The sequence below is a fragment of the Lepus europaeus genome, chromosome 22 (genome assembly GCF_033115175.1).
Source record: "Lepus europaeus isolate LE1 chromosome 22, mLepTim1.pri, whole genome shotgun sequence".
NCBI lineage: Eukaryota > Metazoa > Chordata > Mammalia > Lagomorpha > Leporidae > Lepus > Lepus europaeus.
In genome coordinates this window covers 34,580,000-34,607,598 of record NC_084848.1, presented here as the reverse complement: position 1 = coordinate 34,607,598, position 27,599 = coordinate 34,580,000, and the positions used below count along the sequence as shown (strand labels likewise).

The 27,599-nt window shown below is 37.1% G+C and overlaps 1 protein-coding gene and 1 pseudogene across 2 annotated transcripts in view; one reads left to right on the top strand and one right to left on the bottom strand.

The window, feature by feature from the left end:
- GPHN (gephyrin) overlaps window positions 1-27,599 on the top strand; it is a 539,761-nt gene that overhangs the window by 217,375 nt on the left and 294,787 nt on the right. For both annotated transcript variants that reach the window (XM_062181321.1, XM_062181322.1), the window contains exon 4: window positions 16,602-16,694. In XM_062181321.1, the coding sequence (XP_062037305.1) occupies window positions 16,602-16,694 (93 nt within the window). The remainder of the gene's footprint in view (window positions 1-16,601; window positions 16,695-27,599) is intronic.
- On the bottom strand, window positions 12,795-14,585 carry LOC133751678 (actin-related protein 2/3 complex subunit 1A-like; annotated as a pseudogene).

Sequence of the window (27,599 nt, the reverse complement as noted above, 5' to 3'; positions counted from 1 at the left end):
TCTGAAATTAAATTATGATAGTGGTTGCATAATCATATGAACATATTAAAAATATAATCTGTATATTGCTTTAGGTAGTATACACATTTTAATGATTATTGATTCTCCCAACCCATGAGCAAGGAGTATCTTTCCATTTTTTGTGTGTCCTTGATAATTTCTTTCATCAATGTTTACTAATTTCATTGTAGACAGCTTGTACTTCTTTGGTTAAATTTATTCCTAAATACTTGATTTTTTTGTTGCTATTGTGAATGGGATTTCTTTATTGGTTTCTCTTTCTGTGAGTTCATCACTAACACATACAAAAGCTACTTTTTTGTATGTTTATTTTGTAATCTACAAATTTACTGAATTGATGGAGGTTGAGGTCAACCACTATTGTATTGGAGTGTATCTCTCCTTTTAGGTCTATTAGTATTTGCTGTCTATATCTATTAGTCTTGTGTTGTGTGCATATATATTTATGTTTGTTGTATCATCTTGCTGAATAGAAACTTTTTTCAAAATATAATGTTCTTCTTTATCTCTTTTTACAGTTTTTGAGTTAAAGTCTGTTTTATCTGATAACAGAATAGCTACTCCTGGTTATTTTTGGTTTCCATTTGCCTCATATGTTATTTTCCAGGCCTTCACTTTCAGAATGTGTGTATCTTTGTGAAGTGAGTTTCTTATAGACAGCATATAGTGGGGTCATGGATTTTTTTTTATCCATTCAGCCAACCTGAATCTTTTGGTTGGAGAATTTGATCCATTTACATTCAAGGGTAATATTGATAGATAAGAACTAAGATATGTCATTTTGTTGATTAGATATGATTCTGCCTACTCCATTAGTGAATTTGGTGATTTTTTAAAAGATTTATTTATTTGTTTAAAAGGCAGAGTTACAGAGAGACAGAAGCAGAAGCAGAGAGAGAGAGAGAGAAAGAGAGAGAGATTCCATCTGCAGGTTCACTCCCCAAATGGCCACAACGGCTGGAGCTGGGCCAATCTGAAGCCAGGAGCCAGGAGCTTCTTCCAAGTCCCCCATGTTGGGGGTGGAGCCAAGATGGCGGATAGTAAGGACGTGCTCCGATAGTCTGGAAAATAAAGTTTCATAAAAGTGGAATTACTGTAGCCTCAGGAAAAGATTCAAGGAAAAAACTGCAGAGGAAATGCTTCCGGATCTAGTGGATGTGACACAGAGGACCTACAAGGAGCCCACCGCGTGGAAACCCAACCGTGGGAGCCGAGCCACAGAATCTCCCCAGCACGGGAACGAACGGGAGGTAAGACAAAAGCCTCAGAAACGTGAGACATTAGTGGGGAAAGGCAGAGGCCCCTCCCTCCACTTGAGCAAAATGAAGAGCAGGCATCATTTTACATATGTAAAGCGGCAATGAGTACACAAACTCAGTAACTTTGGGTCTAAGGTGAAACTTGAGAACACATTGAGGGCTGCATAAATTCTTTGTGTGGTACCAGGGGTAGATCAAACGAATACTCACAGAGGCCAGATTTCAACTACCCTCAATTCCACTCAGCCATTCGGAATTACTTCCCAACTGAGTCAAAAAAAAAAAAAAAAAAAAAAGAGAGAGAGATCCAGCAAGAAGCAAGGTGAGTCACTTTTTGCACAGCCTTAAACCTGAAGAATCAAGCAGAGCTCTCTGGCCACACCCATCACAGCCTCTAAGGATCCATCAAAACAGACAGCCCACTTAGAGACATAGTATAACGAGAAAAAATCACCACAGCAAAAAAAAAAAAAAAAATCATAAATTATCTCCAACATGCCAAACAACAAACGTAGAAGCCGAGGTAACAAGAGCAAGGAAGACACTATGATGCCCCCAAATGAACAAGATACCCCAATCCAAGATTATGAAGATGAAGAGATAGAGGAAATGCAAGAAGCGGATCTCAAAAAACTGATAAGAACATTAAGAAGTTCTCAAAAACAAATTCTTGAACTACAGAAATCCTTAATGGACAAGATAGAAAATCTCTCTCGTGAAAATGAAATATTAAAGAGGAATCAAAATGAAATGAAACAACTAGTAGAACATGAAACTGTGATAGTGACAAGAAACCATAATGTAATGAAGAACTCAATAGATCAAATGACAAACACATTAGAAAGCCTTAAAAACAGAATGGGTGAAGCAGAAGAGAGAATATTGGAATTAGAAGACAGAGAACAGGAAAGGAAACAGTCAAATCAAAGAAAAGAAGAAGAAATCAGAAATCTAAAAAATACTGTCCGTAATCTACAGGATACTATTTAAAAACCCAACATTCAGGTTCTAGGAGTTCCTGAAGGCATGGAGAGGGAGAAAGGATTAGAAGGCCTTTTTAGTGAGATACTAGCAGAAAATTTCCCAGGTTTGGAGAAGGACAGAGACATCCTAGTACAGGAAGCTCATAGAACCCCTAATAAACATGACCAAAAGAGATCCTCACCACGTCACGTCGTAATCAAACCCACCACAGTGAAACATAAAGAAAAGATCCTAAAATGTGCAAGAGAGAAACACCAGATTACTCTCAGAGGATCTCCAATTAGACTCACAGCAGACTTCTCTTCAGAAACCCTACAAGCTAGGAGAGAATGGCGAGATATAGCCCAGGTACTAAGAGAGAAAAACTGCCAGCCCAGAATATTATATCCTGCAAAGCTCTCATTTGTGAATGAAGGTGAAATAAAGACCTTTCACAGCAAACAGAAACTGAAAGAATTTGTCGCCACTCGTCCAGCCCTGCAAAAGATGCTTAAAGATGTCTTACATACAGAAACAGAAACACGGTCACCAATATGAAAGAAGGTAAAGGAAGGAAACCTCACAGCAAAAGATCACAGGAATCTCAAACCATATATAGGAAAATATCTTTGGCAAATGGCAGGGTAAAGTTACTCCTTCTCAATAGTCACATTGAATGTTAATGGCTTGAACTGTCCAGTTAAAAGACACCAATTGGCTGATTGGGTTAAGGAACAAAACCCATCTTTTTGCTGCTTACAAGAAACTCATCTTTTCAACAATGATCCATACAGGCTGAAAGTGAAAGGCTGGAAAAAGATATACCATGCCAGCAGAAATGAAAAAAGGGCGGGCGTAGCCATTTTAATATCGGACAACATAAACTTTACCACAAAAACTGTTAGGAGAGACAAAGAGGGGCACTATTTAATGATTAAGGGATCCATTCAACAGGAAGATATAACGATTATCAATGTATATGCACCTAATTACAGGGCACCAGCTTATTTAAAAGACTTGTTAAGGGACTTAAAGGGAGACTTAGACCCCAATACAATAGTACTGGGGTATTTCAATACTCCACTCAGAGATAGACAGATCAACAGGACAGAAGATCAACAAGGAAACAGTAGATTTAAATGACACTATAGCCCAAATGGATCTAACAGATACCTACAGAACATTTCATCCTACATCTAAAGACTTTACATTCTTCTCAGCAGTACATAGAACCTTCTCTAGGATTGACCACATGCTAGGCCATAAAGCAAGTCTCAGCAAATTCAAAAGAATTAGAATCATACCATGCAGCTTCTCAGACCACAAAGGAATGAAACTGGAAATTAGCAACTCTTGCTGCTGAGTGAGACAAGGGTGACTATCCCGTTGTCTTACTGTCAAGCATGAGTGATGCTGAGGCTTGTGGCACCACTTGCTGTGGCTCTAGGGCTGTGTGATATGGGTGGACCCTTCCTCAGGTCCTGCTAGGAGAGTCCATCTGGTAGTTGTCCTAGGACTAGCAGATGTGAACTAAACCTTGCTCTAATTCTAAAGAGTGACTACAAGATATACAGGAGATTTTACTCTGGAGGGTATGAGTCCAGAGAGGTAGAATACAGGTAGCTTCTTCCCTAGGTTCACTGTTTAGATTCCAGTGGCATCCAGAAATTTGGAACTAATTGTTACAGTCCTGGTAATGTAGGGTATAGCGAGGTCATTATCCAGATCTTCCAGTGGGAGAAGGTATTTTAATGGGCTGCTTCTGGTGTTAGCCTCCAGAAGCTAAGGTGAATCCCCCTGGCTCATGTAGAGTGTGAGAGCATACCTCTGGGACTAATGCCCAAAAGCTCCCAGTTACAAAGTGCAGGGAATTTGTCCTTTGCTGCTCCTGTTGCCCTGACTCTGGCTCTGATACTGGTAGGGATGGAACAACTCTGCAAGAGTGAGGAGGGGACCGGCACTGTGGCTCAATAGGCTAATCCTCCACCTTGCGGCGCCGGCACACTAGGTTCTAGTCCTGGTCGGGGCACCAGATTCTGTCCCAGTTGCCCCTCTTCCAGGCCAGCTCTCTGCTGTGGTCCAGGAGTTCAGTGGAGGATGGCCCAAGTGCTTGGGCCCTGCACCCCATGGGAGACCAGGAGAAAGAAGCACCTGGCTCCTGCCTTCGGATCAGCACGTTGCGCCGGCTGCAGCGCGCTGGCTGTGGCGGCCATTGGAAGGTGAACCAACGGCAAAGGAAGACCTTTCTCTCTCTCTCTCTCTCTCTCTCTCTCTCTCTCTCTCTCTCTCTCTTTCACTATCCACTCTGCCTGTCAAAAAAAAAAAAAAAAAAAAAGAGTGAGGAGGGAAGGAAAGCAAAGTGGCTTCAGCACTGCAAGCCCAGCAGTTGCTCAGACCTCAGGCTGAAGTAACAGTCAATAGGTGACTATGGCATTCCCCCTTAGCTAAAACTGGGAGTGGTGGGGCGAATGGCAATTTGATAAGACAGCAGCTCACAATCGACTGCGCGGCATGATTGGCTGAAGCAGTGTCTCTAGCTTCTCTCCTCTTGTCCCATGGGGTCTTTGTTCTATTTTTACTTCTTTGCCAAAAATTTCCATCAGTAAGACCCTGGAAACAAACAGTTCTTCCTTTGTTCTTCTCATATGCCAGAACAGCTGAAGTTAGTATAGCTATACCCTATTCACCTGTTTTGTATCCCTTCCAAGTTTCAAACGCCTCAAAATGGGATCCTTCTCCTGTTCTGCTAACATTACAGACCAGAAGTACATGATGTTGGAGCTCACGCTTTGAGAGGAAGAGATATATAAACAAACATTAGGCTTTACCAAAAATATGGCCCTAAAATTTCATTTCAAGGGTAGAAAGAATTTGTTATATAATAATTCTTAGATCAGCTTGTGTCTACTTGAATCAGTGATTCATATTTCTATCCAAAAATGTATAGAAAAGAAAAAAAATGTATTATAGAAATACTGTAAGACTACAGGTGGATGTCGTTTTCTAAACTTACTCCCTCCTAACTATGCTACTGCTCCAGTTTCCACTGTGTTGGATTCTGTACTCTTGGATAAGAATATAATTTTGCTAAAAATCTCTAATGATTGTCTATCTATGGTAAATTAGATATTATATATTCATCAATATATGTCTCTAATGCAGTTTTATTTAGTGGGCATCCTTCCTATGTAGCAGTAACTATAACATATTGATGTATCAGTTTATTTGAATTTTTTCATACCTCTAAGCTCCTTGGTATCCATATCCATTTTTAAAATTTTCCTGGTAAAGCCAAGACACTGTAGCAAAAAATAACCTAAGGGAAAGATCTCTGTGAGTGAGATTCCAGTGGAAAGAACAGGCCATCAAAGAAGGAGGTACCTTTCTCTGAAGGGAGGAACAAACTTCCACTTTGATCATGGCCTTGTCTAAATAAGGTCAGAGTTTGTGAGCTCAAGAGACTTGCATAGCCTTGGCAGCTCATGACAAGAGTCTTGGGTGATTACTGACATCATAAATAAGAGTGTCAATTGTTAAATCAACAACAGGAGTCACTGTGCACTTACTCTCCAAGTAGGATCTCTGTCCTTAATGTGTTGTACTATGCAAATTAATGGTAAGAATAGTCTTCAAACAGTACTTTATACTTTGTGTGTCTGTGTGGGTGCAATCTGTTGAGATCTTTACTTAGTATATACTAAGTTGATCTGTATTTAAAGATAATTAAAAATGAATCTTAATGAAGAATGGGATGGGAGAGGGAGTAGGAGATGGGATGGTTTGTGAGTGGGAAGGAGGTTACTGGGGGAAAAACCGCTATAATCCAAAAGTTGTACTTTTGAAATTTATATTTATTAAATAAAAGTTAAAAATAATAAAGAAATAAAAATTTCCTGGTTTGGGGCTGGCATTGTAGTGTGGCCATTTAAGCTGCTGCCTGCAACACCAGCGTGCCATTACTGTGCCATTTCCAATCCTGTTCTCTGCTAATGGCCTGGGAAAAGCAGTAGAAGATGATCCAGTTGCTTGGGTCCAGTTGCTTACATGTGGAGACTTGGGAGAAGCTCCTCAAACCTAGCTTCAGCATTGGCCAACCCTGACCTTTGTGGCCATATGGGGAGTGAACCAGTAGATGAAAGACCTCTCCTTTTGTCTCCTCCTCTTCTTCTGTAAGTCTTTCTTTGTTTTTTATTTGTATGTATCTCATAAATACAACATTAGGAACATAGTAATTCTTCCCACCACTCTGTCCTCCCACCCTCTCCCCTCCTTCCTCTGCCCTCTCCTGTTTGGTCTGAGAAAGAAAAGGAAATAGGAAGGAAAGAAGGAAGGAAGGAAAGATGGAAGGGAGGGAGGGAGGGAGGGAGGGAAGGAAGGAAGGAAGGAAGGAAGGAAGGAAGGAAGGAAGGAAGGAAGGAGTAAAAAAACTAAGAGAACTGTCCCTCAACAGTTCTCAAAGGTGTTTTTGCTTCTCAAAGGTGTTTTTGCTTTTTACCCCCTTCTTTTCCCTTCCTTCCTCTCCTTTCTTTCCTTTTTGAAACTTAATTGTCTTTAAAGAAGAACCCAAGTATGATACATATTTTATGAGCTCTTACATATGACTATAACTTATGAGACATAATAATATCCTCCTTTTAATACACAAAAAGGAAGTGATTCTTGAGAACAAGTTCTACTATTAAGTCTCATGATACAACTCTTTGTGAACAGAGGTCCTACATGGGATGTTAGTGCACAGTGACTCTGTTTATTTAACAAACAATAATCTTACATATGACATCAGTGATCACCCAAGGCTCTTGACATGAGCTGCCTCAGCTATGGAAGCCTTTTGGATCCAGTAGCTTGACAAGGCCATAAGCAAAGTAGAAGTTCTCTCCTCCTTTCAGAGAAAAGTACCTCCTTCTTTGGTGGCCACTTCTTTCCTCTGGTGTCTCACCCACATGGGTCCTTTAATTAGGACTTTTTTCCCCAGAGTGTCTTGGCTTTCCATGCCTAAAACGCTCCCCCTTGGGCTTTCCAACCAAACTGGAATTCCTTGAAGGCTGCTTCTGAGGTTGGAGTTCTACTTAAAATGATTGTCATTCTATGAGTCTGCTGTATGAACTGCTTCCCATGTTGGAACCTTCACTCCTTTTTAATTCTGTCTGTTCTTGTTTCCAAACACTTAGTCTTGTTAATATGATCACTTTAACTCTTGATTGTATCTATATGGTCACTCTACCAATTGTTCCTATGCATTGGATCTTTGTAACACTTAAGCTGCTATTTTATCAGCCAGATTAAGGGATTTTGTGGTTTTATGACTGGTTGTTAGGTTGTAACCTTAGAAGTATGTCTGTGTGAATGTATGTAGGAATATACTTCTTTGTGGTTGCATACTTCATAAATTTTACAATTACAACTTTATGATCTTGGTGATTCTTCCACGGTGCCACCCTGCACCCCTCTTCCTATTCCCTTTCTTATTCTCACTCTTATTCTCTACTAAGATCTATTTTCAATTAATTTTAGATATATATTATTAACTCTATGTTAAGTAGACCACTCAGTGAATTGTCTGAAAGGGAAAACAATAAGGAAAATATTTTAAAGGGAAAGATAAATATATAGAATAAGAAGCTGTTCCTTAAAGTGAAGAGAAGGGCTGTTCATAATCATTGCTTTTCAAAGTATCAGTTTCATTCCTACTTGTTGTTTTTTAGGTGCTCCACTAGTTATCACATATCAGGGAGAACATATAGAATTTGTCCCTTTGGGACTGGGTTATTTCACTAAGTATGATGTTTTCTAGTTTCATCCATTTTGCTGCAAATTACTGGACTTCATTTTTTTTACTGCTATTTAATATTCCATGGTGTACATATCCCATAATTTCTTTATCCAGTGTTCAGTTGACAGGCATTTGGTTTGATTCCATGTCATAGCTATTGTGAATTGAGCTGCGATAAACAGGGAGGTACAGATAGCTAGCTCGTTCATATGCTGATTTCATTTCCCTTGGGTAGATTTCCAGGAGTGGGATGGCTGGGTCATGTGGAAGATCTATATTCAGACCTCTGAGGTATCTCCACACTGTCTTGCGTGGATTAGGGTGCCTTTCCATATAAACTCACCAGCATTTGTTGTTTTTTGTGGGCTTGTCCTGCGAGGCCCACATTGTTGGGGATGATGCGATGACAACATTCTTCGACAAGAGGCTTCAGAGACAAGTTTCAGTGAATGTGTTCATTTTTTAACAATCAGGCACAAGCTTTTAAAGGGCAGGCAAGGGGGAGTAGCTAATTCAGGGTAGCAACACTAATTCTATAGGACAAAGCAGATACTGGCGCCTCTACGCTTCTCCAATCAGCTTGAAGGTCATGTAGCCTATGTAGCCTTCCAGGTGGTCTTTATGGTTCTGGGCCACACCTGGGAGCTGCTTACCTAGTTGACAATTACAAGGCCCTTCAACAGGAAGTGGGGAAAATGTGCCTGGGGTCCCTGCTGACTGCCAGCAGCCAGGTCACTTGTGGTGGTCCCAATGTGCTGAACTCTTGACCAGGGTTTTTACTGGGGGGCATGGCATGCCATGCTCTCTCAACCTCCTGCATGGTCTAGGCAGGCAATCTCCCAGCCAGGCTGTGCCTGGATCACCCACTGTTTAGTGATTTCTGTATGAAAGCCATTCTGACTAGGGTGAGGTGAAACCTCATTGTGGTTTTGATCTGCATTTCTCTGACACCCAGCAATCCCGAGCATTTTTTCATATGTCAATTGGCCATTTGGGTTTCCTCTTTTGAAAATGTCTGTTTAAGTCCTTCGCCCATTTCTTAACTGGATTGTTTGTTTTGTTGTTGTTGAGTTTCTTGATCTCTCTTTATATATTCTGGTTATTAAACCTTTATCAGTTGTATAGTTTATAAATATTTTTTCCCATTCTGTCTATTGTCTCTTCACTTTGCTGATTGTTTCTTTTGCAATACAGAAGCTTTTCAGTTTGATGTAATCCCATTTGTCAATTTTGGCTTTGATTTCCTGTGCCTCTGGGGTCTTTTCCAAGAACTCTTTGTCTATGCCGATGTCATGTAGGGTTTCTCCAATGTTCTCTAATAATTTGATGGTGTCGGGTTGTAGATTTAGGTCTTTAGTCCATTTTGAGTAGATTTTGGTGAAAGGTGTCAGGTAAAGGTCTTGCTTCATACTTCTGCATGTGGTGATCCAGTTTTCTCACCACCATTTGTTGAAGAGACTGTCCTTGCTCCAGGGATTGATTTTTAGCTCCTTTGTCAAAGATAAATTGGTTGTAGATGCTTGGATTGATTTTGGGTGTTTCTTTTATGTTCTATTGGTCTATCCATCCGTTTTTGTACCAGTACGAGGCTGTTTTGTACCAGTACGAGGCTGTAGCATGTCTTGAAATCTGGTATTGTAATGCCTCCAGCTCTGTTTTTTATAGTATGAGTTTTTTTAGCTATTTGGGGTCTCCTGTGTTTCTGTATGAATTTCAATATCATTTTTTTCTATATCTGAGAAGAATATCTTTGCTATTTTGATTGGTATCACGTTGAATCTGTAAATTGCTTTTGGTAGTATGGACATTTTGATATTGGTTCTTCCAATCCAAGAACATGGAAGATTTTTCCATTTTTTGGTCTCTTACTCTATTTTGATCTTTAATGTTTTGTAATTCTCATCATAGAGGTCTTTGACATCCTTGGTTAAATTTATTCCAAGGTATTTGATTTTTTTGGTAGCTATTGGGAATGGGATTGACCTTAGAAGCGCTTTCTCAGCTGTGGCATTGTCTACATTTACAAAGGCTATTGATTTTTGTGTGTTGATTTTGTATCCTGCTACCTTTCCAAACTCTTCTATATGTTCTAATAGTCTCTTAGTGGAGTCTTTTGGATCCCCTATATATACAGTCATGTCATCTCCAAATTTGACATCCTTCCTCCCGATCTGATTTGTACTTCTTTGATTTCTTTTTCTTGTCTAATGGCTCTGGCTAGAACTTTTAAGGCTGTATGGAAAAGCAGTGGTGAGAGTGGGCATCTTTGTCTGGTTCCAGATCTCAGTGGGAGTGCTTCCAGCTTTTCCCTACTCAATAGGATGCTGGCCATGGGTTTGTCGTAAATTGCCTTGATTTTGTTAAGAAATGTTCCTTCAATTTGCTCAAAGTTTTCATCATGAAAAGTTGTTGTATTTTCTCTGCCTTTATTGAGATAATCATGTGGTTTTTATTCTTCAATTTTTTAATGTGATGTATCACATTGATTTACAAATGTTGAACCATCCCTGCACACCAGGAATAAATCCCACTTAAGTGTTGTACCTGAGCAAGTGCAAACAAAGGAATACCACACACTGATAAAATTTGATGGTCCTTTATTGCCGGTGGTACAGAGTGGGTTCATGCACTCAAGAATTCTCATCCCCGAAGCCCAAAGCAACAGAAGTTAAAAAAGGGAAAACCACAAAATCAGGAAGGGAATACGTTGTTGTCTTATCAATTTCAATTATAATCTTGACATTAATCCAGGTATTGGCTTAAATCATATGTAAGACATAAACAAATTACATTTTTATCATTAACCCAAGTGCAGCCTATCTCTTCCAAGCTTGAGCGATCATGCTGGGGGTTTCTATGCTTTGCCAAGTGTGATACAGGTTGCCAGGTGTGATGTAGTGGACTGCTATTGCTGAGTGTTTTAGATCATAGTTTCAGACCAGAGTTTCATGTTGGAGAGGGGGAGAATGGATGGTGCTTTCTCATGATAGAGTCTCAGGAGCTCCAAAATGGAGTCCCTACTGTCAAGGTGTTACTTTAGTGTTGTTGGATTCGATTGGCTAGTATTTTGTTGAGGATTTTTGCATCTATGTTCATCAGAGAGATTGGTCTGTAGTTCTCTTTCTCTGTTACATCTTTTTCAGGTTGGGAATTAAGGTGATGCTGGCTTCATAGAATTTGGGATGATACCCTCTCTCAATTTTTTTGAACAGATTGAGTAGAACTGGTGCTAGTTCTTCTTTAAAATGTTTGGTAGAATTCAGCTGTGAAGCCATCTGGTCCTGGGCTTTTCTTTCTTGTTAGGGTCTTTATTACTGATTCAATTTCCATCTTGGTAATGGATCTGTTTAGGTTTTCCTTGTCTTCATGGCTCAATTTCTGTAGACCATGTGTGTCCAGGAATCTATCCATCTAGGTTTCCTGTTTCGTAGGCATACAGGTCTTTGTAGTAATTTCTGATGGAGACCCAGATGAAGCTCCGGGCTCCTGGTTTTGGCTTGGTTCAGCCCTGGCTGTTCTGGCCACCTGAGGAATAAACCAATTAATAGAAGATATTTCTCTCTCTCTCTCTCTCTCTCTCTCTCTCTCTCTCTCTCTCTTTCCCTCTTTCCCTCTTTCCTCCATCTTTCCCTCCCTTCCTTCCTCCCTCTTTTTCAGTAACTCTGACTTTCAGATAAATCTTTAAAAAAAGTTACCATTAGGGACAGTCCCTCATCCATATCAGAGTGCCTACTTTGTATCACAGTAACTCTGTTTCCCATCTAGTTTCCTGCCAATGCACATGCTAGGAGTCAACAAATGCTGGCCCACTCATGTGGAATAGCTTCCACATGAGTTTCAGGCTTCTGAGTGTGCCTGGTCCAACCATGACTGCTGCAAACATTTGGGGAGCTATATAATGAATGGAAGATACTTCTCTCTCTCTCTCCCTTCCTCCCTCTCTCTCTCTCTTTCTCTCTCTCTGGCTCTTTCTGTGTCTCTGCCTTTCAAATAAAACGAAGGTAAATAAATACATGTTTCAAATCTAACTACCCAGAATTAACATAAGTCATAAAACATTCTAACATTTTTCTTTCCTATTATATGGATAGAAGAATGAATAGATGTTTAAATAAAGGCATAACTATAAACAAAATTCTGATAATTCTCTAAAGCTATTACATAATAGTATTTTATTTGCAGTTAAAGAAAAAAACTGAGTAAAAGAACATATTAACTTTAAAATAACTATTTTTTATTATAAGAGACATGTGAGAAACAAAGATTCCCTCAAAGGTAAAAAAAAAAAAAGTAGTAAAATCAACAATAGGTTATAGACATGTTTATTTTTTTAAATGTTTGGCAAAATTGATTGAATACTATGAAAGATAAGGGTATAGCACTAGTATATTTCTTTCCATGTATCATCTTCTTGCCTTTAGATTTCTGTTCATTTTTTGGTTATCAGGGTAAAAGTAATAGAATAGTGTCCAGGACTGAAACTAGAGCCTACTTCAAAGCAGTTGTAGACATGCTACATAGAAAATCAGCCCAGAGTATACCGGATCTGGAGCTTGCACTGAGCAAAATCAGAGGAAGCAAGAAACCAGAGAAAATATGTAACCCTCTTTGGAATACTGTGATGTTCCCTCTGAAATTTTGTTAAATGTCTGGTATGTAGTACTGAAATCTTTATTTTTAGATAATGATTTAGCACAAAATTTTGGAGGAGGGGATCAACAAATTTCGGATTAGTTACACAAATCAGTGTCCATTTGTTCCTGGAGCCTTCATCTTGATCATCTCTTGCTACATCTGTTTCTTATAGCAGCTGCTAAAAAGAAGAAAAAAATAAGGAGTCTCATTCAATTTGCATCTCTCTGGATATGGAGGTGTTAATGATATTTATAGCATTTTGATAATGCATCTTTGTGACCAGCATTAGAGCTTCACAAGGCTGTTCTTTGCTTCTGAAAGATCTTTTGTTTCTATACTCAGTCACACAAATTCTGAAATTCATGACATGAAACTACAATGTTTTTCTTCATTGATGATTGCTGATGGAAATTTACTTACTAATAAATATGGGAAAACACATGGAAATGATACACTGTGAGTGTGAATTTGCTGGAACACTAGACAATAGAATCAACCCTGTTTAGACACTAAGTGTTGGAATAATTAGATTTAGCACATAAAACAACTATGCTTACTTATAGTGTTTTTTTTTTATTTTTAAAGATTTATTTATTTATTTGAAAGTCAGAGTTACACAGCGAGAGAAGGACAGGCAGAGAGAGAAAGAGAGATCTTCCATCCAATGGTTCACTCCCCTATTGGCCACGACGGCCGCAGCTGCTCCAATCCAAAGCCAGGAGCTAGGAGCTTCCCCTGGGTCTCCCACATGGGTGCAGGGGCTCAAGGTCTTGGGCCATCTTCTGCTGCTTTCCCAGGCCATAGCAGAGAGTTGGGTTGGAAGTGGAGCAGCCAGAACTTGAACCGGCACCCATATGTGATACCGGCACCACAGGCAGCGGCTTTACCCACTACGCCATAGTGCCGGCCCCTCTAAGGTCTTAAAATCTCAAATTGTCATGGCTCCGTGGATGCCAGTTGTGCAAAATTTGCAACAATCTTGCTTATCCACTTCATAGACATTTGAGTGATGCTGTTTTGGTACAGCGCCTCCAGGACCCTGTTGCGGTCTTTGGTCATGGCTTTCTTGTCTGTGTTGCAAAAGTGTTCCGTGGCAGATATATTGCACTGGGTGCTCTGTTTTGGAATGTCCAGCTTGGAGATAAAGGTCAGGCAGCTGTGGTCATCAAAGTTAAAGAACATTGGGCAGCAGTCATGGCCAGCAGCTACAGTGCTATTATCTGAGACAAAGTTCGCACTGAGGAGTGGCAGGAACTTGGTTTTCAGAGTGGAGACCTGCACGCTTTTTGATGCATCCACAATGGATACAGTGCTGTGACTGACCCAAGCCAGGAGGTTTCCACTGGCAGAGAAACTGATCCCGTGGACCTAGCCACCAATGGCACTGCCACCAGACTTTGACAGCAGCTGACCAAAAGGCATCTTGCTGCCCCAGGGAATACTGGCTGGCTTTTCATCCATTTCTTTAATGTAGGCAGAAAACACTCAGCAAAACTTTTGTTTAGATGCCAGTACAAGCTGAGGACTGTGGAGTGTATTGGCTTTTTGATGTGTTTGCTTACATACCATTCATTTTTTGACTCAAGTGACAGAAATAAGTTGTGCTCCACTTCCCACAGCAAATTTGTTCTCCAGGGAGGAGTGCATCATGATAGTTAACACACAGTTAATCCTCAGGATCACCAGGGATGGCTTTCAGATTCCATCTTTCTGACTCCACACATAGGCTGCAAGTGAGGATGTGGTTGCTCTTGGGAATCCAGGAAATACTTGCGATTGTCCATTGTTCTCCTTGAGTTCATGAGCTTTCACTCTTTGGCTCCTGTTCTTGTAGATATGCAAGTTATGATTACTGGGGCTAAGGCAATCTGAGTACAAGCCCTGTTCCAGCCATGACAGGTTATTGGCTCTAATAAAAACGGATGCAGAGACATTATTCTTAGTGTTTTCAAAGGATAGAAGGCTGGGATTTGGAGGTGTGGAAGGAAACCATGCTTTTTATATGTCAGAAATAATTAAATATTTACAGTGATGAGTGTTTGATGTTTCCTACTTTTTAAATAGAAGCACAAAAAATTGAAATTTTAACTTTGGTTTATGAAATCATCTCATAAGCGCTTTTATTATAATAGTCACCAATATTTTTTTACTTTCTTCAGAAAAAAATTATAACATGTATAGAAGTTCTTCAATTAGGTTGTCAGTAGTCTACAACTTAATCTTTAAACAACATCAATTTGTTGCAGTTAATTAATGATGACAGGGAGCTATCCCCTTCATTTCGGCTTTGGGATACACATTCCTATGATATTAAGATAATACAAAAATATGTCAGGATAGGAAATAATCATTTTTAGATGTTGAATTCATCCTTCAAAATAATTATCCTGCATTTTGTATCATTGATGAATTCTGAGAACTGAGGACATTATACTTATAGTTGTATGTCAGTCTGCTGATTATATTTCATATATAATTATCAACAACTAAAAGATTTGAGTATATTTTTGAATTTTGACTCAATTGTAAAAAGGTAATAACATACTATAATGCCAAAGGAAGTATATAATTGTAATTTAATGAAATTAATTTAATTTAAATTAAATTATTTAACTTAGTAATTTAATTTAATGTAATTTAATGAAAAACTAATAGCTCTTTTTAATAAATAACTAAATATATGGTACATTAATATATTTATCAATAGATAGAAAGAGGCACCCAGACATGGATCCTAGATCCATTTCCCTACAAACTATTTCTGTAATTTTGAGTATATGTTTTTGACTACTTGTGCTTCAGTTGTCTCATCCATAAACTAACAAGGCAAATCCACTAACGTCTCTACAAGCTCTACCATTTTATGGTATATTACTCTAATCTCTTTAGCATCATAGTATTGGTAAGGAAATAGTGGAACTTTGAGTACTCAGGAAGAATCCATGAAAAACCCAACAATACACCAAATTTTTTATTTCCATGAATCTATTAATGAAAAAATGAATGACAATAGTTTCTCACTTACAAAACTAAAGCATGAACAATTAGCTGATAGGGTTACAGTTGTTAAATAATTAAATCATATAATCAACACATAGATGATCACTTTTTTTATTTCAGAGTAGTTTGAAATTTACAAATTGTGAAGTAGTAGTACAAAGATTTCCCATGTGCCCCACACCAAGCTTTCCCTACATTTTTGTTATCATACTCCTATTCCTCCTAACCCTGTGCCCTCTAGTAATCAATATTCTGTGTTCTGGTTGGGGCATTTTGTTTTGTTTTTAGCTCCTAAATATGAGGGAGAACATGGGATATTTGTCTTTCTGTGTCTGCCTTCTTTTCACTCAACATCATGTATTCCAATTCTATCCATTTTGCTGCAAGTGACAAGATTTCCTTCTTTATTATGGTTAAATAGTATTCCCATATATGTACCACATTTTCCAATGATGGACACCATGTTTGAATCCATATTTTGGATATTGTAAATAGTGATGTGATAAACATGATAGAGCAGTTATCTCTTTGATACAATGATTTAATGGCTTTTGGATATATAGCTAGCAGTGGGAATGCTGGAGCAAATAGCAAATCTATTGGTGGTAAATTTTTTAACATGAGTATATTTTTCAGTGGCTGAAAAGTACTTCAAATATGCCTTATAAATAAATAATAATTAATTTTAAAACTATTCTTAGTATTTCTTGTGCTTCATTTATTTTCAAGAATTTGATGTTTATATACTCATTTTCTATAATTAATAAAATAAATACCTCAACTGCAGAGCTTTGTGATTAAGAATGAAACTGTTAAATGAATTATGCTTCAAAATTATGTCAGTTGTTGAAAAGAATCTGTTTCCTCACTATATATGACATGTTCAAGGACTTAGATATTTTGAGCAGGCAGGCAAGTCCTATGTGACAATACTATTGTTTTCTTTTCAGGAAACCCTGATAGATTGGTGTGATGAAAAGGAGCTTAATTTAATATTAACAACTGGAGGAACAGGGTTCGCACCACGAGATGTCACCCCAGAGGTAAGATGGTACATGTCTTTCTCATATTCAAGGAGTAGACTGATAATGATTTTTGAATCCTCTTTACTGTTTTTATGATTTTGCTAGGCAAAACAAATTACTTGTGGTTCTAAGAATATAAAAATATGGATGTCGAAGAGTTATTATGAAAAAACTTATTTCTGGACTTTTTCCTTTGGACTTAAACTAGAATGATACATTATAAGGAAGATTGAACTAGTCCAGAAGGTAATTCTTCATTTGCTTGGTGGTCTACAGTGTCAGGTAAATGTAAGACACATTGCCAAAAAAAGTGTTAGCAGAATTTTTTAACATGGCATCTAGTCTGATGTTCTTTGTCAAAATAATTCAAAACTGTATCCATTTTTCCTTTCCCTAAGTTGCCCTTGTCATTTTTCTCTATGTAGTTGGATATTGCAATAGAATATTTATACCAAATGCACAGTACTCTTGGTGAATTCTAAATGTGAACTACATTTAAATGAAAAATTAAATTAAAAAACAAAATTAATATCTAGGCCTCATGCCACAAGAATCACCTTCAAACTTGACACAGGAATAAAAATTAGGGTAGGAATGAAGAGTAAGTAGTATTCATTAATAACTGGGAGCAGTGTCTTTATTTTCTCTTTTAAGGAAGCTGTACATTTCAGGTGCCACTTAAGAGGCATGGAAGCTTAAATTACCACTTGTGATAGTTTCCTTTACCCCCCCCCCCCAAAATGTGTTTCTTGGTTTAGTTTCAACTTAATGTTAATTGTATACTTCTGTTCTCAAATTAGCACGTGGTACTATCTTACCAGTAGCAAGATACTTATGCCCTGCATCTACTATATAATTACTATCTTTTTTATGCTACTATTGTGGATTTCAAACTAGCATGCATCAGAATCAACCAAATTGCTAAACCCTAACCCTAGGATATCTTATTCAATAAAGCTGTAGTGAGAATTTCTGTTTCCAATGGGGTCCCAGTTGACACAGATATTGCAAATTCCATAGATTGTACTTTTAAACTTTGGCAACCACTACTGTAGTATATGAAAATACATTTTTAAACTAGTTTAAATATTTTCTATCCTGTATAAAAAATAATCATGGTACCTAAGTCTTATATATTGTTATAATTCAGTTTATAAAGAAAATAGTTTTGCTTTTAAAGCAGTTGGAAGAGTTTTATCCAGAGTTTCATTTGCCTCAACTGCATAAGTAAGCTCATTAATGCACAATTTATTTGGCTTCTAAGTCCTAACAGGAAATGGTCCTTTGGACAATTTTAAATTTCTTTGCTAGTATGAGACGAACTAAAAAATAGAGAGGGAAGCTATCTCCTGCAAAGGTGTGTTTGTGCTTTGTTTTGTTGATAAGGTAATTGACTGTGTATGTGAAGACATTGATTTCTTGAGTCTGAGTGTTAAGTGTTTAAAGTAAATGACTTTCAGTTTTAATATCCCTGTTTTTTGTATAATGGTTAATACTTTCATATTACTAATTTTCTACTATAAAAATGGAGAAATTTTACCATAGATTACTTTCACAATAAGTAATAACATTATTTTTTAATTACAAGGTATAATTCATATCATATGGTATTTTAGTTAATACCAAAATGCTAGATTGAAAATCCAAACATTTTAATTCTGGCTCTGTGCTTACTGATAAGGTGACCATAGAATGTATTTATTTTTAACTACACATCCAATACCATGTGTGAGCCTTTTTTTTTTTTTTTTCCCCACATCAGTCAATTCTCTAACTCTCCAGATACCAAATGTCCCTCATTCCATTTCAATTCAGTTTTGACACTACCCACCTGGAATTAGAATCAGTTCCTGCAGGTTTAAAGGCAGAAACCCACAAGACTGCCTTTACTTCAGATTCTAGTCACAAGTACCCTGGTAATCCATATTTCTGTCCTTCTTGGCTACAAAGTCTGTTATTTCCACAATCTCCTCCCTTTCAGATTTGGTAAGTTGCTAGAATGGCTAACACCACTCTGGAAAATACCTTCTTCACTATTACTGATGAGTTATACAGGGTACAGCTCAGGAGCAGCAGGTGCAAGTGATGCATAAGGCAAAGTATGGGGAAGAGGATGGGCAGAAGTTCTGTGCCCTCCCCAATGATGAAACTCTTCTAGCACCTCATTGTTCACAAATCCAGGAGCTGTAAGAATGGCATTGTTCAAGAGCTTTGATAGAGCTCAGTCTCCCACACTGCCCTCAGTGAGTAGAGCTAAAGCTGACAATTGCTTGATGTTTGTGGTGAGCAGGACCACCCTGAAGCCTCAGGTTATGTCACTGGCAGGAACTCATGTATGTTCTAAGGAGATTTGTTATGAGTAACAAAGACATTCAAATTAATCAGGAAATTCCAAGTGTTTGATGAATTCTGGATCAGGAATGAAGAACAAAAAAATACATATTTTTGTGCTATACCACAATAGACTAATCATTTAAGCACTCTGTTCTTAGTTTCCTATAATCTGAGGAAAATGAAAGTGCCTGCTGACCAGAGTGGCTATGGGTAATCAATAAGAGCTAACTATTCTTGACATTTTATAGAAGAATTAACTTACAAAGTTTAAATATTTTTATTATTCATGTTATTAACAAATAAAGATGGTCTTATACTAAATTTAAAGTATATCTATGAAATCTTCACAGTTTTCCTAAATCATTTGTTAATTTTGATGTAGTTAGCTTCATCTTTTATTTTTTCCCATCTTCATATATATCAGAAATTTTCAAATTATGCTATTTTAGTATCTGTTTATTTTTCTTTCCTTTCGGCGGCATGGGTGCTACTTTTTGAGAAAAGCTTATCTCCATGGTCTTGTATGTTTCATGATATCAGAAATCAAGCAGTCCTTTATTTTTAAATAAACTTTTCAATTACTTGAAAACCATAAGGTGTTCCTGTATTCAAATATGGCTATAACAACCGTGAGTAAAGTTGTACTAGGATTTTTTAAGGGAGTTAAAAGTATTCATAAATGTGTCTTCTCTAGTATCTACTTTTGAAAATAAGCAATTTATCTGATTGTTAATAATATGATTTTTAATAGGTTCACCTCATGTCATATATACAAATATTCATACATTTGATTTAGATAGATATGGCAAAAATCTGTGCAACTGTTAAACCTTTAAAAAATAAACTTAAAAGTAATATAAGGCCACCAAAATATTTCTACTAATTTTGCATTTTCCTTATATTGTTAATTAGTTGTTATTTTTATAAGATCTAAAAGCAAATACTGGCATGTTGAATAAGAATTTACAAATATAATTCCGGATCAGAATTATATAGTTATTTGTCTTTATTGTCTTTATTGATTGTTGTGCCTAACATTACCAGTATTCAATTTAGAATTACAGATATTTTTAAATAGGCTCATAATTTTTGATAGAAAACATAATTATTAATTTGATCAAGATAGACTAATGCAAAACTTCTCCTTTAAGTTGGTAATATGCAAAATTTACATTCAGTATTGGTCAATAATTGGGTTGATCTACTAACATAAAGGATATTTGTTTGTGGAATGTTTTGTTAGAGAAAAATGAGGGACATGATAAAAATTAATTAAATGAAGCAATTTAAATTATTGTCAATGGATATGAACTCAGAAAAAAAATAAAAAGTTTGACTGGTTTAAATTTCTTCCAAGGAGAATGAACTAGCAAATTTATTGAGGGTTATCATTTTTTACATAATTTATAGGAATAAAACTAATAGAATTGATTTTCCAAAATTAGGAATTTCTTTCTATTTTTAGGCCTTCTGTCATAGAATATGGTTCATCTGATAGTTATAGTACTACTAGCCTTCTCCCTGCCACTAAAATGAGCTGCCATCAAAGCTTATATATAACAGCATAATATTCCATGTTCTTAGTTTTATTTTGATATGGACAGCTTTATTTTTTGACAGTACCTTTCATTTTCATGATCAGGTGAAGGTTGAGTAATTTGTTGTCACTGGTGAAATGCTAGTAATTATAAAATCCATAGACCATAAGAAATTATTGCTTTAGAGAGTGTTGTCTTGTCCCATTATCCCTTAAAAGGAATGTGTATCTAAAAAGTTATTATTATTACATAAAGCATCTTTTATTATTCTTACACAGTAAAAGTTGAGTTACATGTGCATTATTCTAGAATAGACTAAAAGATTAAGAGACATTTATAAAAGAGTATCTGTAATTATAAAAAAGTAATTATATGTTATAGTAAATTAGAAACTATAAAACTCATATTTATAAGGTAAAACATAATTTTCAGCACTTTTGAAATACTAGGCCATACCAGAATTCAGGATTATATACTAATGCATTATTTTAATCATAAATTAAATAGTTAAATATAACCCAGAATATTTGTGTCTAATCCATCCACTCATTCATTCATCAAACTTTTTATTTTTCATTCTTAATATGTATGCAGCATCATGCTGGGTGCCAGAGTTCAAAAGCTGATAACACACAGTCCATATACCCAGAAGCCCCTGAGCTGTCACAGAGTTGATAAAGTAGCCCACAGGCCAAATCTAGCCTTTCACCTGTTCTCCATGGCCTGTAAGTGAAGAATGTATTTTACATATTTAAATGAATGAGAAAAAATCAAAAAGAGAATAATACTGTGACATGTGAGAATTGTTTGAAATTTAAATTTTAAATGTCCATAAATGAAGTTTTACTAGAGCATATATATATTTCTTCATTTATGCATTATCTGTGCTTACAGCAGCAAAATTGAATAGTTTCAAAAAACTATATTTCCTATAAAGCCTGAAATATTTTCCATCTGACTCTTTGCTGAAAAGTTTAGTAATCTCTAGTCTGTTGGATGGCAAAAAGTCATCTTTACTCATTTTTTAAATTTTCTGCATTGATTTTAAATTTTTTACTTTTAGATGACAGAAAGAGAAACTCTTTACTAGTACATTGAAGTGTAGCACAACATTATCATAATATAGTATAACACAAATAAAATATCCCTTATTATTAATATTATGTAAATTTTTGAACTTTTAAAAATGAATAAATGAATTTATTATACGGTAAGCAATATCTCTTAAAAAGTTTTTAAACCAGTGTTCTTCACAAAGCCTCCTAACAAAAATGTGTTGATGTAATTTGTCATTACTAAATTACTAAATAATGATGTAATTTGTCATTACTAAATAATTATGCAAAGAAGGAACAGCAAAAATTTTAGGAAACTATAAGTCTGATATAAGGAATATTCACTTAAGAGGATGATTATAACCAACTTATTAGGAAAGTAAAGAGAAATCTGACGGTATAACCAGTGCTGGAAAGGGAAAAAGGTACACAAACCCTTGCTTAAGGGAAACCTGAATTTCTAAGAAAAGACTGTGAGTTCTAGAAGATACATGCAGTTCAATAGTGTGCATTAGGTTTCTTTGGAGCAGATTACTATCTGAGCTTTTATTTAACACTTAGATTATTTGTAATTTTATATGAAAATGTTAATTTTCTGGTGCAAAAAGAAGAAAGTGATTTGTTTTACATTCAAGTTGTTAAAATTCATGTATTTCATAATTTTACATGCATGTATACTTAGTTTTTTTTTTGTAGTCATTCATCATTTTTTTTCTTATATTACAATGCTCGAAAACCAAGAATACTGTGTTTAATTACCAGAAAGAAGACAAAATAGACCTGAACTGCCAACTGCCTATTAGAATTTATATTTAATAACCTCACCTAGAAATCCTGATACTTAAAATATTTAAAACTAGTTTGAATAAAATATACCATTTTATATTATCATATTTGATGGTTATTTGATGTAGTTTTAAGGAATTTTTTATGAAATAGTTCTGAACATGGGAATTATGTTCCCATATATTATCTTTTCTAAACATATTGGGATACAGTGTGGTATATTGGAAAAATACTTCCATAATGTCATACCTAAATATGAATAGCAGTTCTACCAATTACTAACTATAAAATGTAAGGCAAATTCATCTATTTCAACTCGGTTTTCTTATTTCATCTGCTGTAATAGCTAATGCCTACCTCTTAAAGTTATTGATTTTAATATTTGCTATAAAAGCAAACTAATGAAAAACTAACACGTATATAGCCCTTCTTGTATGTCTGGAACTCCTTTATACACATTAACTTACATAGTCTTAACACACTATTGTCATATCTACTTTAAAGGTAGAGAAACAAGGACAGATTAATTATTTGACTTCCCCAAGATTATCTAAACTCAGGCAGGAATGCATATAAAAGGATCTAACATGTCTATCATCTTTGTATCTAAGTAAGTGTTCTTTTTTATCTTAGTTTCTTCTTCCTCATTTAATCAGTAATAGTACCTACTATCTTTATAAGACACAGTAGCCCCAAATCCTTCTGCTACTAGTCATTGTACTTCTGGTAGCTATTGTCAATTATAAATATACCTGGTAGATATGTTAAAAAAATAAGTGTGTAAGTCAGTATTTCCCCACTACTACTTTACGTCATGAGACAAACAATAATAAGAATTTCTGTAGTCTGTATGATGTGAAAAAAATGGATTATTAGTGTAGATTATTAGTGTAAATTATTAGTGTAGTTCTTGTTAGCCTACCTCTAAAAGCTTCTGGATGCAAAGTTAATTAGGAACATAATCATCGTAATTATATAAGTCAGTTATATTTCATATTTCTAATTCCTTTTTCACCAAAAATTCTTGGAATTTGGCTTGTAACAACTTATATTTGTGATGGGATAACTTTTTAGTAATAGCTCACTTTATGTCTGGGACTTATTACTGTTGCATTGCCCATTGAAAAGCAGTCTGTGTTTCCGAGCATAGGCACTCTTGGCCCTTCCAGTGTACTATCAACATTCATGATCTTTGTTTAGTTTAACAAATATATACATGAGCACCTTGGGTTTCATTGAGCTCAGTGCTCATGTTTACATACTCCTAAAATAGTCACATGGTAAACCTGGGCTGTATAAACCTATTACCTGAAATGTTCAGCCAAAATGTTTCTTTAAAGGTGAAGATTAAGAAAGACTTGGGTAATCAGTGATATTTTTTAAAAAGATCTTTTTATTTGAAAGAGTTACAGAGAGAGAGGATAAAACAGAGAAAGAGAAAAAAAAATCTTCCATCTCCTATTTCCCTCCCTAGTTGGCCACACTGGCCAGCACTCTGCCAGGCCAAAGCCAAGAGCTTCATCTGGGTTTCCCACGTGGGTGCAGGGGCCCAAGCACTTGGGACTTCTAGCACTGCTTTTCTCAGGCCATTAGCAGAGAGCTGAAATCAGAAGAGGAGCAGCAGGGACAGGAGCTGGTGCCCATAAGGGATGCCAATGCCAAAAGGGGAGAGCTATGTTATTTTGTTTCTTCCTTGGAATAGCTAGAGTGTTCCCATATAATGAAATAAAAAATAATTGTCATTATTTCAGAGGTTCTTTGGAAATTAGGACTCATGATAGTCCACTGTTACCCAATACAGATGATAAATTGATGCCATCGGGACCCCTTAAAATACACCCTTTTTAGAATCCACAGTTATTCAAATATACATCAACACATTCCCAGCAGGAATAACTTCATTCCTTTTTTTTTTTTTTTTTATTTGAAAGACAGTTACAGAGAGAGGTAGAGACAGAGAGATCTTCCATCTGCTGGTTCACTTCCCAGGTGGCCGCAACGGCCGGAGCTGCACCAATCCGAAGCCAGGAGCCAGGAGCTTCTTCCAGGTCTCCCACACGGGTGCAGGGACCCAAGGCCTTGGGCCGTCTTCTGCTGCTATCCCAGGCCATAGCAGGGAGCTGGACCAGAAGAGGAGCAGCCAGGACTAGAACCGGCACCCATAAGGGATGCTGGTGCTTCAGGACTTTAACCTGCTGTGCCAAAGCACCAGCCCCAGGAATAACTTCATTCTTTGTGCAGATTGTTTTTATGCCTATTTTTAAAGAGTCCAGATTTAATCTTTAAACCCACTGACTACACAATTATTTATGTATAAAATTTGAACTGCTAAGAGTCAACAAGCTCCAACTTGGTTGATTTATTGTTTGGAAACCTTTACAATCACTACTTCTCTCATAAGCAAAACAAGGAATATTTTGTGCTGTCTCCACTTGGCTTACCATTCTATATAAATTATAAACTTTGTAATAACAAAGAAATTATAGTACCTTAGAATTTGAGAACAAAGACCATGAGTTCAAAGCCCTAACAAACATTTTTTCTTAATTCCAGCTTTTACCAAACTTCTCAATCACTTTTCCTCTGAGAGTTCATTAGAGTCTAAAATAAGATTATCCCTAGGGTAATTTATTCCACTGATCAAATTATTTGAGTCAGTTAATTAAGCATATCAAACAGGAGCTGGCTTTGTGGCACAGTTGATTAAGCCACTGCCTATATAAGCACAAATTTGAGTTCTGGATGCTCCACTTCCCATCTGACTCCCTGGTAGTGTGCCTGGGAAAGCAGTGGAGAATGGCCCAAGTGCGTGGACTTGGGAATGTGGGAGATCAAGATGGAGTTCCAGGCTTCATCCTGGACCAGCCCAGGCTGTTGTGGCCATTCAATGGCCATTCAGTGAGTGAACCAATGGATGCAATCAATTTCACTCTCTCTCCCTCCCTTACTTCCTCCCCCCACTCCCTCCCTCCCTTCCTCTTCTCTCCTGTTTCTCTCTCGCCCTCTCTTTTTCTCCCTTGCTCTCTCTCTAACTCTGCCTGTAAATATTTGAAAGGCGCAGTTGCAGAGAGAGATGGAGAGAAGAAGGAGATCTTCCATCTACTGATTCACTCCACAGATGTCTGTAACAGCCAGGGCTGGGCCAGGGCAAAGCCAGGAAGCAGGAGTTTCATCCGGGTCTCCCACATGGGTGATAGGGGCCCAAACACTTGTGCCATCTTCCACTGCTTTTTTCAGGCTGTTAGCAGGAGTTGGATCAGAAGTGGGCATCTGGCACACAAACTGGTACCATTTGGCATGCTGACATGGCAGGCACGGCTTTACCTGCTACACCACAATGCCTGCCCTAATAAAATCTTTAAATAAAAAAGTGAAACAAACTTTCATCTTGTAATTTCCTCAGCCAAGCACAACACCAAATGTCTGAACCTGCGGTTACATCTTGTAATTTCCACCCACTGTTCCTGACTCTACCTTCAGAATGAACACACAAAGTTAATTCCTGATTTTTTGTGACAGTGTTTGAAGAGAAATGCTATATTTTTCTCTTACATCTGCTTAGTTTTGTATTAATTTTACATTAATTTCTTTCTACCTATCTTAACTTTGTAAGACATACACTCTATTTAGGCATTAAAAAGAAAATCTCCATTGTACATTAGTGCCAGTGGAAAAATTAAAAATTAAGCCAATTAATGACTGTACATTTAAAACTATTAACTAGAAAAGTTCCTGTTCTACATAGCAACCTAGATAGGGAACAGTACATTGCCCCCTGAGGTCAGAATTTTAGAAATTTGCGATTAAGGCCAGGCTAAAAATTGCATATGTGAGAAACCCACAAATAAAATTATATCTTCAGTTTTCTGTATACCTGACCGCATCTCTTCTCTGTACCAGACTATGTTCTCAGCTTTTTATGGGGCCTTTATAGGGAAGCAAGATCAATCTTGAGTAAACATACAAGGAAGTATAGATACAAATTATGCTAGGTTCTCTTTCTCATTGGAATTCTAACTACAAAATGTTGTGGCCCATATAACCATTTATAAAGTAGCACAATGCAGCAGTTAAAAGCACAGATTATTTGGTTTGAATCTCAGATCCACTTCTTACCTTTTACAGCTTAACTTTCTGTACCTTGGTTTTGTTGTGTGTAAATTAAAGAAAATTCTTATCTCTTAGGGCAGTTACCTTATTATGTAACTCAGTGTAAGTAAGGCATTAAAAACAATGTTTACTTGCTGCATAAATATTTACTGTTATTTATAATATAAATAAAAAGAACTTTAGCTTTAAAAATAAGTAGATAACAGTAGAAGAAATATTGAAAGGATTTTTTTTCTAGTGACAGCAGCTTAAGGGGCCACTTTTGACACTAGCATCCATATTAGATTGCAGGTTCAAGCCGGCACCATGTCTCAGTAGGCTAATCCTCCGCCTGCAGCGCCGGCACACCGGCACCCCGGCACCCTGGCTTGGGTCGCCGGATTTTGTCCCGGTTGCTCCTCTTCCAGTCCAGCTCTCTGCTGTGGCCCGGGAGTGCAGTGGAGGATGGCCCAAGTCCTTGGGCCCTGCACCCGCATGGGAGACCAGAAGAAGCACCTGGCTCCTGCCTTCGGATCAGCACGGTGCGCCAGCCACAGAGCACCAGCCATGGCGGCCATTGGGGGTGAACCAACGGAAAAGGAAGACCTTTCTGTCTCTCTCTCTCTCACTGTCTACTCTGCCTGTCAAAAAAAAAAAAAAAAAATGCAGGTTCAAGTCCTAACAGCTCTTCTTCCGTTCCAGCTTCCTGCTAATATACGTGGGTAGGTAGCAGTAGGTGACTGTCAAGTTTGAGACCCTCCTGCCCATGGTAGCAAAGCCAAATAGAGTTCCAAGCCCATGGCTTCAGCCTGGTCCAGCCCAGCAGATGAGAGATCTTTCTCTCCCTTTCTCTGTCACTTGGTCTTTCAAATAAATAAATCTTTAGAAATGGGGGGGGGGGGGGAAGCAACCTACTATCTAATCTATAAGAATGTAGTTGTGGAGAAGAAATGTAGAAAGAATATTCTAAGTGCTTCTTTTACCTTGAATTTATCAGATTGATAAAATCTTAAAATCACCTTTCCAGCTCACTCTTACAAGCCTTCTTTGACAAATTAACAGAGGCTGGCATACCATAATGCGATTTTTTTTGCCAATGTCTTACATGCTAAGACATTAAC